Source organism: Coccinella septempunctata, chromosome 4, assembly GCF_907165205.1.
Source record: "Coccinella septempunctata chromosome 4, icCocSept1.1, whole genome shotgun sequence".
Classification (NCBI taxonomy): Eukaryota; Metazoa; Arthropoda; class Insecta; order Coleoptera; family Coccinellidae; genus Coccinella; species Coccinella septempunctata.
In genome coordinates, this window is record NC_058192.1 from 25,447,856 (window position 1) to 25,462,974 (window position 15,119).

The following is a 15,119-nucleotide window of genomic DNA, read 5'->3' on the forward strand; positions in this document are numbered from 1 at the left end:
CTTATTTCTTCTTTCGCTAGGCGGAGTTCATTTATCAATTGGCGAACTGTTTCATTCAGTTTCACGATTTGTGTTTTCATTTGCTCGTTATCCTCTCGTAAAGTAGTATGTCCTTCAGACTCATTCTCTCTGAAGTCGACTTTTTCGAAAGCTTCCATGTAGACACCCTCATTATCTGGCTTCTCCGACATGGCTAAACGTTTTTAGTTTTTTACAAAGGTGGTAAATATCAATGAGAGAGAAAAAAACGAAAATCACCAATTATTATATAGAAAAAGTGTCACCTGATGTGATTTGCACAACCAACGATCTTTCGATCTGGACTGTATACAAAACAACACAACAACACTCATTCACAAAACTCTCCCGAATAATCATTATTCAATCAAATTCTTTTGTCGTGTAATCGAAAAATCACTCAACACGTCTACTCGCTCCGACGTCTCGCACTGAACTGATTCAATGTTGAATATAATCCAATAGGCTTTTATGGCCCTTGAAAGACGACAACCTTACCTGCCCGCCTATTCCAATGTGGGCCGTACATATGTCTTCTACATGAATCTGTAAATTGGTATGTCACATCTATTGAAACTTTTTACTAGTAGGTACTTAACTTCTTTTGTTTGTACTGTAACGATTGTAACGACATGGTCAGACCAGGTGAGGTCCAAACTCACAGATCCAGATGGCCGGTAACAGACTGTAGAAGACAATCATGGAGCCAATATGACAGATGAAGATTGTTGCGATCGATGTGGAGAACGAAGTTCTTCAATGCCTGATATTGCAAACAGCTCTTCAGGGGCCTGATTATTCCAGCATGCATCAGTAAACAGTAGACATTTGAGAATCGAGTCACAGAGGAGAAACAATCACTTACTTTTGCACCAAATGTCCTTGTAGACATCCCAACAGTTTACCCTTAACTCCAAAATATTCCAACTTTGCCGAAAGCCGTATGTGGGGCAAACTTTCGAATACCTTGGAAAAATCCAAATACACAACATCACAACATTAATCGAAGAACCAACATCTGAAGCTTTTGCTACTAATATAGAGGGTGGTCCAACGAAAGCTTAATACCTCGATTTCAAAATGAGAATGTGAAAAATTGCCTGGACTCGTCAATTTCTGATTCGAGGGGGAGGAACTTTTCCGCTTTTTTGGGGTTGAGGGGGTTGAGCACGATCCCTTGATTTGAAATAGGGGTGAGGGATGTTGCGATAACTAATTCTGAAGATTGTATAAAGAGTTCAATCTGACCTCAAAATTTCGCTGCAAAATATCCATCAATGATGAAATAACAGCGAAAATAGTAAAAGAGGCATTGTGGAATTTATAATATTATTCGTATCCGACACATTTCAAAGGTATTCAGTAGTTGTGTTGTTAATTTTGTGTCCAAAAAAGTATTAATTTTTCATCCAAAAAAGAAGACGGACCATGTTTTTGATTTAACTTAGTCTTTCGTGAATTTTTGAGAACCTTAGAAGTGTATCAGAACGATTATGAATTTGTAGTAGAATTAAAATGGTGTTTTCTGTAGAAGAAGTGTGGAAATGATAAAATTAGTTTTTAGAAATAAAGCTTCATTTAACGAAAGACATCCTGGAAAAAACTCATTGCCAAATTTGATTTGTTCAGTAGGAAACAAAAAGATGGTGCATAAAAGAGACGAAGCGAGGGACGTGGTTGTCTTAGGTCATATAGCAATAGACTTAAGTACTAGGAAATTATTTGATGTATCTGCTGATTGCACAACAATCATGAGAATCCTCAAACAACATAAATTCCATCCTTATAGAATACGATTGGTTCAGGAACTGAATAAGGATGATACTGATCGCCGACTCCGAAGAGATTTTTTGCAGAATGCAAAAGACCATCAAACGATCATTTTCCAAAAGATGGCGCACCACCTCATTTCATTCAACCGGTGCGTCAGTTCTCAGATGGAAATTTTCCTCACGCCTGAATTGGAGGAAGGGAACAAATTGAGTGGCCACCCAGATCACCTGATCTGGTTCCACTGAACTTTTTTCTATGGGTTCACCTGAAATCCAAGATTTACGCTACCCAGCCTGAGTCACTGGATGATTTGTGAACTCGGATGATTAATGAATGCTGTCAATTCACAATGAAAATCTTGAGTAATTAACGTGAACGTTTCAAGCAAAACTTATTGATATAAGTTATATAATGCAGTAATCTTCATGGAAGTGAATGGTGCCCATTTCCAGCAATTAATGAACTATTCACAGAATTACCTACGTACTCTTCCACTATTTTACCTGTCGTTATCAATGGAAATTTTGAAGCGTAATTTCAGATAGTAATAGTACTCGATAAGATCTTCAACATAAGCTAACGCAACACCTCTCATGAGGCGACAATTGGTGGGATCAAGCTTGCTAATCTTTTTGAAAATGAGGGTATTTGACGCAATAAAAAATTGTATTTCGATCGAACTGTTCAATTGTTTTTTCGGGAAAATTTAAATAATTTGCTGAACTTTTGAGCAATCGTGTATCCCATCTATGTACAGAATGTCCTACGCTGGGTGGCGAATCAGACGTTTACGAAGAAGGGATCATAGGATTGTTCTGAAAATTTGGGTACTAGGGTTTACGCTTCTGATCTGATCTTATACGAAAAATTACTCAAAACGTTATTTCAAATAGGACACCCTATTTATTATAACTTCATTCCCTTGTCTATCCCGTTCTGAGTATTTTTGTCAAATACTTCCCTATCCCTATCCCTACTTTCGCAAATATTTACGGATTTCCACATGGGTCCAATGAAACAGGCATAGAAAAGATATTTCATATTTTGGAACCTGAAATTTTCGAAATGGGTCAATGAGATCCTAAGGAAGAGTTTCGTGTGGAAAAATCTTGCTTTGTTATACAAAAATTTTTTCATTGGAAACAAAAACTCCAAAAAGTTGATTCTCTCAAATAGAACACCCCACTTTTTACCTGATATTTTTAGAGATCAATATACCCATCTAATGATATCTCAGGTTCCTTTATGGAAACCGCGTGGTTTTGGAAATAAAGTCAAATTTCTAAGAAGATGAGGGTTTTCAACGTAGGCCTTTTGTTGCTACCGTAGAATTACTGCCACATTAATGTCGTGGGATTCTAAAATCATTGAAAATTCAACTGAAGGTGTTTGTCTCCTCCATACAAGGAATTGTGTTTGTTTCATGAAATTATCAAGGATTTCTGAAAACCCTCTCTTTCATAGTATTTGATTTTATTTCCGAATGCGTTGTTGATTTGATACCTTTTTTATTGATTGACTGATTTTGAATTAAAAGGTTGTTGCCATAAAAACCACTTCTTAAACCATAACCGACATGTTTCGATTCTATTCAAAAATTTTCTTCAGGGCTCTAATACAAATTACAGAAATTTTATCACTATTATACTTGCTAGAAGTAAATAAGGCGACATAACGATCATATAATAAATAATTACAGAAATTGATGTACCGTACAAACAACGTAGTTGAAAAACAGGCAAGGAGATAAAAGAAAATTGGATAAAATTCGACTAGGTAGGTACACAGGTACTTGGCTGAGGGAAACAATTGTTACTCATCCAGTTGCACCGTGGTTTTAATGTCAGAAACATAATAAGTACTATGTTGATTATTGGGAAAATCATCAACAACAACAATACTGTGCTTTATTTTCACAAATGGCCATCGACCGAAGTCCTTCAGCCCGTATTGACAATTTGTAAATATATTATATCTACAATACTTAGTAAATCATTGGGTGGCAATTATTATGAAATTGAGCAGAAAAAAAACACATTAACATGTATATATATTTTAAACAAATGCACCAGGAACAACATCAAACGAGAAACTATCTGGAGAACTGGCAATGCCCCTCATAGGGTGATAAAATTGATAAGATCAAGAAGCTTGCTGAAATTTTTGAAAATCAGAGTATTTGACACAATGGTCGCATTCAGCGGACGAAACAGTTGCGCAACTGTTACCAAACGCTAGCGTAAACGTTCGGTGATATATGCGCTACATTCTCAACACGTTCTGGAGCGGACGCCACTTTTGGGAGCGGATTTGATTTGTGCTAGGTAGCGGTAGCGGAAAGGAGCGAAAGTTGGACTTGAACTGAGTAGGTAGTTGTTATTTAGTGTGGAAGATGCACGAGCTTGAGTTTGTTGAGGATAATGAAATGAAAATTGATGGAAGGTAATAGAGAAGGATGTTAAATAAGTTATAGGAAATATACTAGAGCAACAAAGTAATTCGTCAGAATTCTAAGTTATGTTTTTCACAAAAAAAAACTGACTTAACCAGAACAAGGTTAACGAAACTTAAAAAATCCGTTTGTTTACGTCTTTCCTACAGACTTCTCAACTCTTCAGCTGATAGTGACAGCTCGTTGGACTGCCTTATCCTATCTCGGCTTGCCAGCGAACGTTCAACATGTTCCCGACCGCTACCGCTACCGATGGGTAGCAGAAGCGTTTTGCGCTCCGTCCGCTGAATGCGACCATTAACGCTATGCATTTTGGACGAACTGATTAAGTGAGTGTTTCAGGAAAAGCAATATCATTTGCTGAACTATCGATAAGAAATTTTTATCTTCTCAATTCAATTCAATTTGTTCAAACACGACTATCATATGAAGATTCTCCATTTTAATACTCTATCCGATCGAACCGATCATATCGAAAAGAAGTTCATTATTTTTTGTATCTGACTGGTCTAATTCAATCTTCACTCTTTGAAATACCATTGTCAGAACGGGAACAACCAACGAACAAACACGTGAAAAGACCCCCGTCATGTATAAAACATAATAAAGAAATCAATGGCTGTGGTAGGTAAGCGTATAAAAGAGGCAAATAATAGGCGTTAGAAAATAACATCGAGTCTGAAGAAAGAACTAGCCACGGTTTAGGCTTATTTGTGAATTATTACCGTGCATATTGGGTTTTGGACGGTTCAATTAGCCACGGTTCTGGTCAGTGGCAGAACAAGCGAGGGGAGCCTGTCAGATTAAAGAAATATATCTGGCACAAAGCCGAATTATGCAAGTCAGTTTTTAGGTAGGTATGAACCTTTAAATTCATCGGGATATATACATATAACATTCTTAATGTTAGGCATCACTTGTTGGTATGGGTTCTTTCTCGATTTTCAATCATCGTTGATTGATATAACTTGATTGGTGATATCTAAAAAGGACTTCGGAATAAAATAGCATTCCGTTCCTTTTATTCAGAAAATCATCCTGAAGCACATCATAATGATCCAAATATCCATTCAATTTGGAAGAGGGAAGAAATAAAAAATCTTATAGAGTCTTATAGAGAAACGATTAATTTTTTTAGAAATATTCGATTTCAATAATCCTTGAATTTTACGTTGATAGTAATATTGGTAATTAATACCTTCTGATTAATTTTGTGCTACTTTCAAGTCAATATATATTTTCTCGATCGAGTAGCTTTGATAAATTCTTCAACCTCATATTTGAATAATTGGTAATCGAAAAAAGATTAAGTGAACTCTTTTCTATAAGAAATTATTTGAAGCTGCGTTCCTTAATCTTTGTGCACTATAGCAACCGACTTTCTCAATTTCGAAAAGGACTCGACGCACCCCTTCCGAAAGGAATTGTGCAGAGAAATAATTTTATTTTATTTATGCTCATTAATAGGTGTCCATAGTCAAGGGATAGCTGTCCCAGGCGTTCAAATTAAGCACCCAAAAGTCACGAAAAGCTGAACAGAAAAATAGTTATTTTCCTAACAAATGCAATAATAATTCGATCCCTCCAAATTTTGTATGAAGATATAAGTAATTTAGAACTTAATTTCTGAAATATTTTCAAATAGAAATATGACTTCCCGTTGTACCGGAAATGGAACCAAATTTCTTATTTCAAAAGGAACACCCTGCATACTGTATATTATGATTTTTTTGGATGTATCTTTAAATTCTACATACATTTTATGTACATTTTCCTGTAGCCATCTTCAGCTGTTATAGAGTTATTTATTGTTTTTTGAGCTTTGTAAAAGGAAATATATTCTACGTCGTTATGTAGAGAACGTTACTTTTTGATATAAAGGAAGATAAAATGATAATACAAAAAAAGGCCAAAAATCTATTTTTTTTTTAACTTACAGTCCATTAAGGGTTCCCATTATATAAAATGATCCATTTTCGTCATATTCGAGAATAACTGTTAGCCTTTTTTTGTATTCCAATACAACTACTACTAAAGAAATCATGTTACAATTAATTTTGATATAGGAAGAGAACATCAAAATACAGTGCCTATTTAACACCATCAAGGCTGTATTGGTAAAATAAATAATTATAAATATATTTAAATGCTATCAGAGCGATAAACGATGCCAGTAGGAAATATTATGAAGACAAAAAATCTTTACATAGATAATAGGACAGATTTTAACATCGCTCATTGCATTCGACTTTGAATTATGTACTGTTCCTTGCTGTAGGATTCTGAACTGAATAATTTTCAGAACTAACGCCCTCTAAAATGATATACCATAATTTATAGAGACTCTTCATAATTTCCAGGGAATGCTTTCTATAGCCCTTGGGAAATGGACTGAAGGAGAGAACTATTGATTCCTTACAATTGAATATTTGTTATATTATTACCAGTAGGCATCAAATAGATGAAACGAAGAATTCGCCAATTCAGACTTTTTGCTATCTGATGGGGAATCAGAAATTATGCCTCTAGTGAGTCAAATTTTTGGGAGTAACATTTGAATAAGAATAATGGGATGTCGATGTGATGTATATCTGTTATGGAATAAAGAATTATTTTCATTGAAATTCCCAATTTCTGATTGATGGAGCAACAAATATTTGGTAAATAAAGGACTATGAATTATTCTTTATCGATTCATACCAAAAATTATTATCATGGAATTTCCAAATTGACACAAATAGATGATAGTTTCTAATAATTATGATTTGAATTTGTTGCGAATACTTCTGACCCCACGTGATATGTAATAAGAGCTGTGACGATCACAGAAAATCCCAGATAAAAAGTGCTCCTGATTCTCGAGTTTAGTAAGTATTTAGACCTTTCAAGCACTACGCACGTTTTTCAAAAAAGATGAGTCTCCTCTACTAAATTACTATCCTACTCTTAACAAGTGCTTCCACAAGCACTCAGCACAAAATGCTTTGGCAGAGTGTTGAATGTGATATTCTTCGTTTTAAAACATTTTAGAATCACGCACCTTTATCTTTTGTGACCAAAAAAGGGATCAATTGTTCAGATTCTTTAAAGGAAATATTGATCCATTATTTTTTGGTTCCCATCTCTCGCATTACCATTAGATCAGGAGAGATTATATTAATATTGAACTCGATAGACTAGGATTCAGGCAACAAGAAGTGAAACTATGTTGATCTTCATTCTGACACCATCTCAATCAGAAGAAGATATTTGTGTTGTTAGTTGTTTTTGATTGGATTGGAAGTTACGATTCTGTTGATATAAATAACAAGATAAAATATGAATAAAATTTGATTTCAACGGATCTTAACAAATTGGCGCTCAACATGAGGCAATTTGAGCTATAAAAATACTCAAAATATGGAATCCAGAAACAAGAGTTTAGCTGGAGCACAAAAAAACAGTACCTGCAATGATTCTATTATATTGGATTCCCTTTTGAAGATGAGGGAAGATATAATTAGTAAATTCGATGAACATTATAAGAAAAGTTGAACGATCTAAAGAAATTCATGAACAGTCTAGGAAATTGGAGAAAAATACTTTGAAAATTGAAAAACGAATGAAAGAATATGCAGAGAGAACGAAAAGAGAAAGAAAAACAACTACAACAGCAATGGAAGAAACAGCAGTGAAACCAGATCAGGAAGAATTAGATTCTACGGAACATAATAATCAAAAAGAAGTATGAGAACAACTGCATTCTAAATTAAATGAAAAACAAAGGAATGTTGAAAACCAAAATGCAACATTTGCGGAATTCAGTTTGGAAAATTTGAAATGTTTATTCCCAAAATTTTCAATTTGAGGAATAAACATTTCAATTTTGAGGATGTTGTTATGGTTTGAGTTTTATCCATATAATTTAGTTAGTTTGATTAATTGATATGAGAAATTAGAAGATATTTGTGTTGTCAGTTATAAGAATTGTTTAGGGTAGTATCATAGATGTTTGATTTTTAAGAATTTAGGATGTTATGGTAACAAAAAAACTGGATAGTCAGTCAGAATATTTATGAGAAAAATCAAATCTCGAATTGAATGAGTTGTTTTTGATTTTATAAGTTACGATTGTGTTGATATAAATAACAAGATAAAATATAAATAAAATTTGAATTCAACTTAACAATACCTACCCTTATTAAAATGGACAGTTTTGATGAATGTGGCACAATTAACTGTATGATCAGATCAGGAATGAGGATGAAGTGTTTCAGTTTGGATTTACGTATTTGAATGTTAAAGAATGGATTACTCTGAACTCAAAAATAGAATGCGATTCCTCATTATTCACCATCCTCCTTTACCTCGTCTCTATTAAATTTCATAGTTAATGATCAACCATAAAAATATTTTCTACAACAACCAACCGTTGAATAGTGGATTCATTAGACTTGGGTGCTAGCGGTTACATATTGAATCTTTGGGTCATCGATATAGACGTCCCAAAAACTGACCTGAAACCGAAGTTTCACATGGTCGCTATCTCCAAAACACACCTATAGCATTCATTCAGTGCCTATAATTATCAATGAACGTTCCAGAACTCCTCTTCCTGCCTCCTACCCTCATCAACCGTTCGAGATAATTTCGAAACTTTTGGCAAGACGGGTGTGTGCCGTGTAATAGACTAACTGAACCGTTGCGAAATTCAACAGTACACCTCTAATGAAAAGGTATTGTGTGAGGTCTGAAGATTGTTCGCACACCGTGTAGAAGAGGGCGAAGAGGCAGACTTCTTCTCGGACACCGTGAACCCTATAAAAACGCCGGACCGTGACTAATGGAACCATCGATAATGTCAGTAGCGGCTCGAAAATTTTGTTTGACATTTGACTCATGGATTATTTATACACATTGTATTTCGGCAGTATTTAGTAACGGAAATTCGGATCTCCAAAACCTTCCATGTCTAGACAAGGAGACCCACATTTTTCGGTAGATACAACTTTATTGGTCGATATTCCTTAAAAAATCATTTCAAGAAGAGAGGCCAAAAACACCAAGAACTCTCCACTCTATGAGTCGAATCGGTATTACTCATCCCTCTGAGATCGGTGCTAACCTCACTTTTCTCAAACCGTTTTCAACATGTACCTATACTCTATTCACTTTTATTTTAGCACTCGATTGGCCATGAAATAATTTTTAGTTTTTGTAACTAGAACGGAGTAAAGTTGCACTCATGAAATGTCTTAACGCCGTTGCCACAACTTATGTCAATAAATATTACAAAAATGCCGAAAGTGATTGAAAAAGAGAGAAGACAGGGTTTCAGGAAATGCTCTTTAGAATTCAGGTCTGTTCATTCAAATAGTAGGTAACCCTGATATTCTAATATCTACAATATATCAGACGGTACCAAACATATTCAATGTAGGTAAATTTATGTTTCATCTGAATCTAAACGACTTATATTTTAGCTGAATGTTTCCATAATCAGAAATTTTGTTAATGAAGGGAATAACAAAGAATTTCCTTGTATTAGGAGACCCAAAAAAGTTTTATTTTATGGTGAATGAATTCGAAAAGTTACTACCTACAGGATTATCGATGAATCTCTTCGTAGAATAAGTTCCAAAAAATTAATTTTCCTATTTATTATTTGACTTGTCTTATATGTATATTGTAAATGTCTTAAGGGATAAATAAATATATTATTATTATCATTATGTCAAAGTATTACCTATAAACAGCCATAAATACGGGCCAGTTGTTGTTAATTGTTAATTCAAGTAAAGTTTTTGTTCAAAGGTTAAGTTCCTATTGCCTTGAAACTTCCTTCAATTCTTTTGACTTCCATTGATTCAATATGATTTTTGGTGAAGAATTTAGCATTCTTGTAATTATCCGTTAATTTCTTCGAGAGATACCCATTCCCAACCACTTCGGGTTGATTTGTTTGAAATCTACAACTGAACGTATGTAACCTTTAGCCAAAGCCAACATTAACCAACATTAACTGTCTTCAAGCTACTGCATACTATGTGTCAATAATTCAATTTTCTTCCATGGCAAAAATGAATAAATTTAAAAATAGATATCTTGTATTTTCCATGCAAATAACTAGATTTTGTATGCCTTCAATCAGTTTGTATAAATGTCAATTATGTTCGTCACAAATTTTCGACTTAATATTTTCCCAAGTGATTGGACATTGTGACAAAATACGTAATTATTGAGACTTTTACGTAGAACGGACAACATAGCGCTCATTCAAAACCCAAAAATTTTTTGACAAGCGTCATAACCCCAGATTTTCGTAGTATACAGAGTGGAATGTGTCAAATTTCCATGGCCAACCGAGTGCTGAAATGAAAGTGAATGAAGTAGGTATATACTCCATTCACTTTCATGCATTCTCACGAAATCTGAACGAGGCTTTGGTTATCCCAAGGTGAATCTTCAACAGCTATGGAAGGCGGTGTTTCTGGAAGGCTGTCATTACGAAAAAGCAGTGTTTCAATAATTTCCTCAATAAATATTTTTCCAGTTCATGACTCGTTGTATAAGAAAGGGAAACTTTTTCTATAAAAATCAATTCATAGATAATAGTTCTAGTTTTCCGCTGTTGTCCCACTAAACTTATGCTATAGACGTATGATATTTATAAACAGGGAAAACCTGACCTTTGCTAGAGGGGCAAGTGCGGATACCTGCTTCTGAAAAAAAATATTTTTTTACAACAAGCACTTAGGCACATCAAAATTTCATTTTCTTTTTTTAGAAAGCTCAAATAGAAGAATCAATTCAGATTCATACCACCCACGGATATGAATATCAACAACATGATCTGAATCGAACTAGCCAATTTGTCAGGACAACGAAAGGGAGAACGTTCCACCGTAAAAGAGCAGATGCTGACCATGGTTCGATCTCAATTGACTTCATCAGAACAACATAGCTACATTTCCGATGAAACACGCTCGGACAACGAAAGGGAGAACGTTATAGCGTAGAATAGCAGATGATGACCATGGTTTCGGTCTCATTTAGCTTCATCGGAGCAACACAGCTCGATTTCCGATGGAAAACGCTCGGAATTGACGGACCCTAATTACTATAGTAGTAGCTTCTTGTCAAGTACTCAAGCGCCATCTAGAATGAAACGAGATCCGGTTCAATTCCTCCAAATTCTGTATTCTCAAACTATAGAGCGTCAAAATATTCCTTCCTGGAACTGCTTCCAATGCTATTCACCACGTCATGTTCTTATTGGATCCAATTCCTACAGATCCAAGAATCGAGCCTTTGATCGGAACCAAGACGAAGACAATGCCATATGCCCCATATTCTTCGTCTGCATCTGGTTTCCAATCAGAGGTTCGATTCTCGAAACTACGAGGATGTGCCAAAGCAACGAACAATAACTCATCAGAAGTGTCAGTGTGAAGTTTGAGGTCAAAAAAGTAAACCAGAGTAACGCAATAAATTAAAAGAAGGAATATGTCCACCGAAATTATGAAAATCGAAAAATTGGAGTACCGAGCCATCATCAAGTACCTGGATTTAAAAAGGTCAAGAGGTAAGCAGATTCACGAAGATTATGTTTAATACCCTTGGTGATCAATGTCCGTGAAAACTTGGACTGCAAGCTTCAAAAGAGGCAAATTTTCCACTGAAGATGATGACCGATCGGGAAGGCCAGTTTCTGTGTCAGTCCCCGAACATATCGATGCAGTTCATGACATGATTTTATCACGCCATCGAATTGGGCTAAAACGGATATCTGAAGCACTGAATATTTCATACGAACGCGTTCATCAGGTTCATCATAAAGTTCAAGTGAATTTGGACATGAGAAAAATTGCTGCAAAATGGATACCCAAATGTTTGAATGTTGACCGAAAGCGTGCAAGGGTAGAAGCATCGCGTTCGATCTGTGCTCGATTTGAAAATGATGTGAACTTCTTTAACCGAATTGTGACTATGTATGAGACTTGGGTACATTTCTACGATCCAGAAACAAAGCAACAATCGATGAATGGCGACACTCTGGTTCTCTAAGACCTAAGAAGTTTCGTGTCCAAAAATTTGATGGAAAAGTTCTTGCTCCAGTTTTTTGGGATTGCCATGGAGTAATCATGATTAATTTTTTGGATAAGGGTAGAACAAGAACCGGAGATTACTATTCGACATTAATGACCACTCTATGGAAAAAACTTTAAGAGAAAAGACGCGGAAAGCTATCCAAAGGTGTTTTGTTTTTGCAGAACAACGCCCCTGCACACAAATTTCATGTTGCTATGCAAAAAATTCGTGATTTGGGGTTTGAATTACTAGAACACCCCCTTATTCACCAGATTTGGCTCCATCCGACTATCATCTATTTCCTCAACTGAAAAAAAGTTTAAAAGGTCGTAAATTTTCTTCCAACGAGCAGGTAAAAAAGGCTGTGGAGGTCTGGTTTGCAGAGCAAAAAGAAACATTTCTTTTGAAAAGTCTAGAGACGTTGCAGTAGGTTTTTATTACCAGGACCAGTCAATCAGTAGTTCGACGCAGATATGTCGACCTAATCATGGTTGACCTCTTTCTGGTGTCCCCCATGTAAAGGTTTTCCAATCAGTTTCTGCATTTTTCTTTCTGCAAAGTGCGATTCCTATATGATCTTGTTGCCGATCCAATCTCCTGGGACATACCGTTGGACAAATCAATAAATTATCGACCCCCAAGATGTCGTGGTAGCTCTTAACTCTGTTTGTTCTATTGAACTTTCAGGGTGATGTTTTTGATGTTTCATCAGCATTGTTCTTATTTTTCCATGTAGAGCTGCTCAATTGGTGGTGGTCCAAGAGATGATACCGAATGAGTATAGTTCAGTGCTGAGCAAGCGTAGGTATCAATCGCTTTGATCAGATTCTTGCGGTTTAGATCATTCTTCATTATCCTTCTCAGACTTCTAGTGAACTTCTCAGCTAATTCTTTCTTCATCAAGCTCTGATTGATCCTTCTAGCCTGTTTGATCCCTAGATACTTATAAGTGACTCCCTCTTTCAATGGTTCGATTTCTGCGCCTTCCTTGAGTTTGAATATACCGTCTTCTATTTGGCCTCTAGTTATATTGATAAGACAGAATTTCTCCAGTTCAGACTCCATTTTTATATCTTCAGAGAACCCGCTACTCTTTTCAAAATGTGTTACATTCGGTTTTTAGCAGTTGCAAAAAGTTTCAAATCATCCACGTAAGTAAATGGTATGATTCAGTTTCATCATAGTTCTGCTGCTACATTTGATGGTAAATCTGTAGTCCATAAAATCAAATCTATGAGACAAGGGATTCAGGGCTATGCAGAATCACAGAGGGCTCAGCGAGTCTACTTGGAAAATTCCGCGTCTTATTGGAATAGGTCCTGTTGTAATTGAGCCATCTGCTGCTTTCATTTGAAGACTAGTACGCCAGGATTACATGGCGTTTTTCAGGAACTTAACAATATTTTGATCTATTTTGTAGACCCTCAAGATCATCAAGAGCCATTCGTGGGGTATGGAAGTATTATTATTATTATTATAGGAACATGATCCAATGGAGAATTCAGAATAGGAAATGTTACTTTTTTCCTATAGGATGACATTCCTAAACATTCGAGAATCGATCGCCTGGGGGACTTGAACCGGAGCTCATTGCATACTGGATGGCGTCCAGTACTTGATAATACTCAGAAGCTAGTACTAGTATCAAATAAGATAAGATAAATAAGAAACCATGGTCAGCATCTACTCTTCTTCAGTGGAACGTTCTCCCTTCCATTGTCCTGGCGATGACAAATTGGCTAGTTCGATTCAGATCGTAACACTTGTTGATATTCATATAACTTGAACGTAAATTTGAATTCTTCTCAACGCTTCAATACACTTCACTGATATTTCCATAGCCTTGTGGTAACAAATATCCGGACTCACGAAAAAATGTGCGATAAATTCATAGACAGGCCTAGACAGGCCTAAGACTACAGCAGAACCAGTGTACGAATACAAGGCGACCAAATGTTATTTTCAATAAAAAATTTAGAAGAAACTTGATATTACATCTTCATCAAATGCTGTCAGATATACATAATTGAACTGCTCTGAATAGGTAATGGGGAGAAAATCCGTTTCAATAAATTCGTCACAGCGAATAAGAGACATCAAGATCGGAAACTATAAAGATGTCTACAGCTGATTCAAAGGAACTCCGGGTTCAAGTATCATGTTATATTGTTTCACGAACATGCAAACAGAGATGTCAGGGGTGGCGGAGGAAGTCAAAGGCACGATAACACAAGGACATATTAAAAAGGACTAAGTGGACGTGTAGTGCCTTGACGGCCCCTCAACTTAGTGGCGGCGCGGCTTTCATAATCAGGGTTGTCGTCGCAATTATTATTGCAGAAGGATACTTCTGGTAATAAGCTTGTATTTCACACGTTCCGAGCTCACCGATATTGGCTATGGAAACATTCGAAGAGAATAGAGGCTAATTTCGGAACTTGAAGCTTCGGCACTATCTGTTGAAATTTCAAGTTGTTTTTTATCGTGGAATAGGTTTTCGTGTAGCCACACTTTCGTTTGAATGAAATACGAATTTCTACGATTTCATTATAAATTTTCAGGGAATGTTTTCATTCCAAGATCAATTTTGTGCAATTATAAATTTTATTTGAGTGAATGACCGAATAACATCTTTGAACTACAAAAACATATTATATCCTGAAGCTACATGATTTATAACTAATAATTTTTCAGCTGAATACCCCCAACAACTAAAATCAAAAGTTTTAGAGTTTTCCTGAGAAAAACTTGAAATGTCGATATTAGGGGTCAACTAAATAAACCCTACAACCAAAATAAAAATTTT

General features: G+C 35.6%; 1 protein-coding gene across 1 annotated transcript in view; it reads left to right on the forward strand.

Moving 5' to 3' along the window:
- The first annotated feature begins 650 nt into the window (after positions 1-650).
- The window catches only part of LOC123310945 (protein Wnt-10a), a 74,732-nt gene continuing 60,263 nt past the window's right edge, over positions 651-15,119 (forward strand). The window contains exon 1 of the mRNA XM_044894665.1: positions 651-663. Coding sequence (XP_044750600.1) covers positions 651-663 — 13 coding nt within the window. The remainder of the gene's footprint in view (positions 664-15,119) is intronic.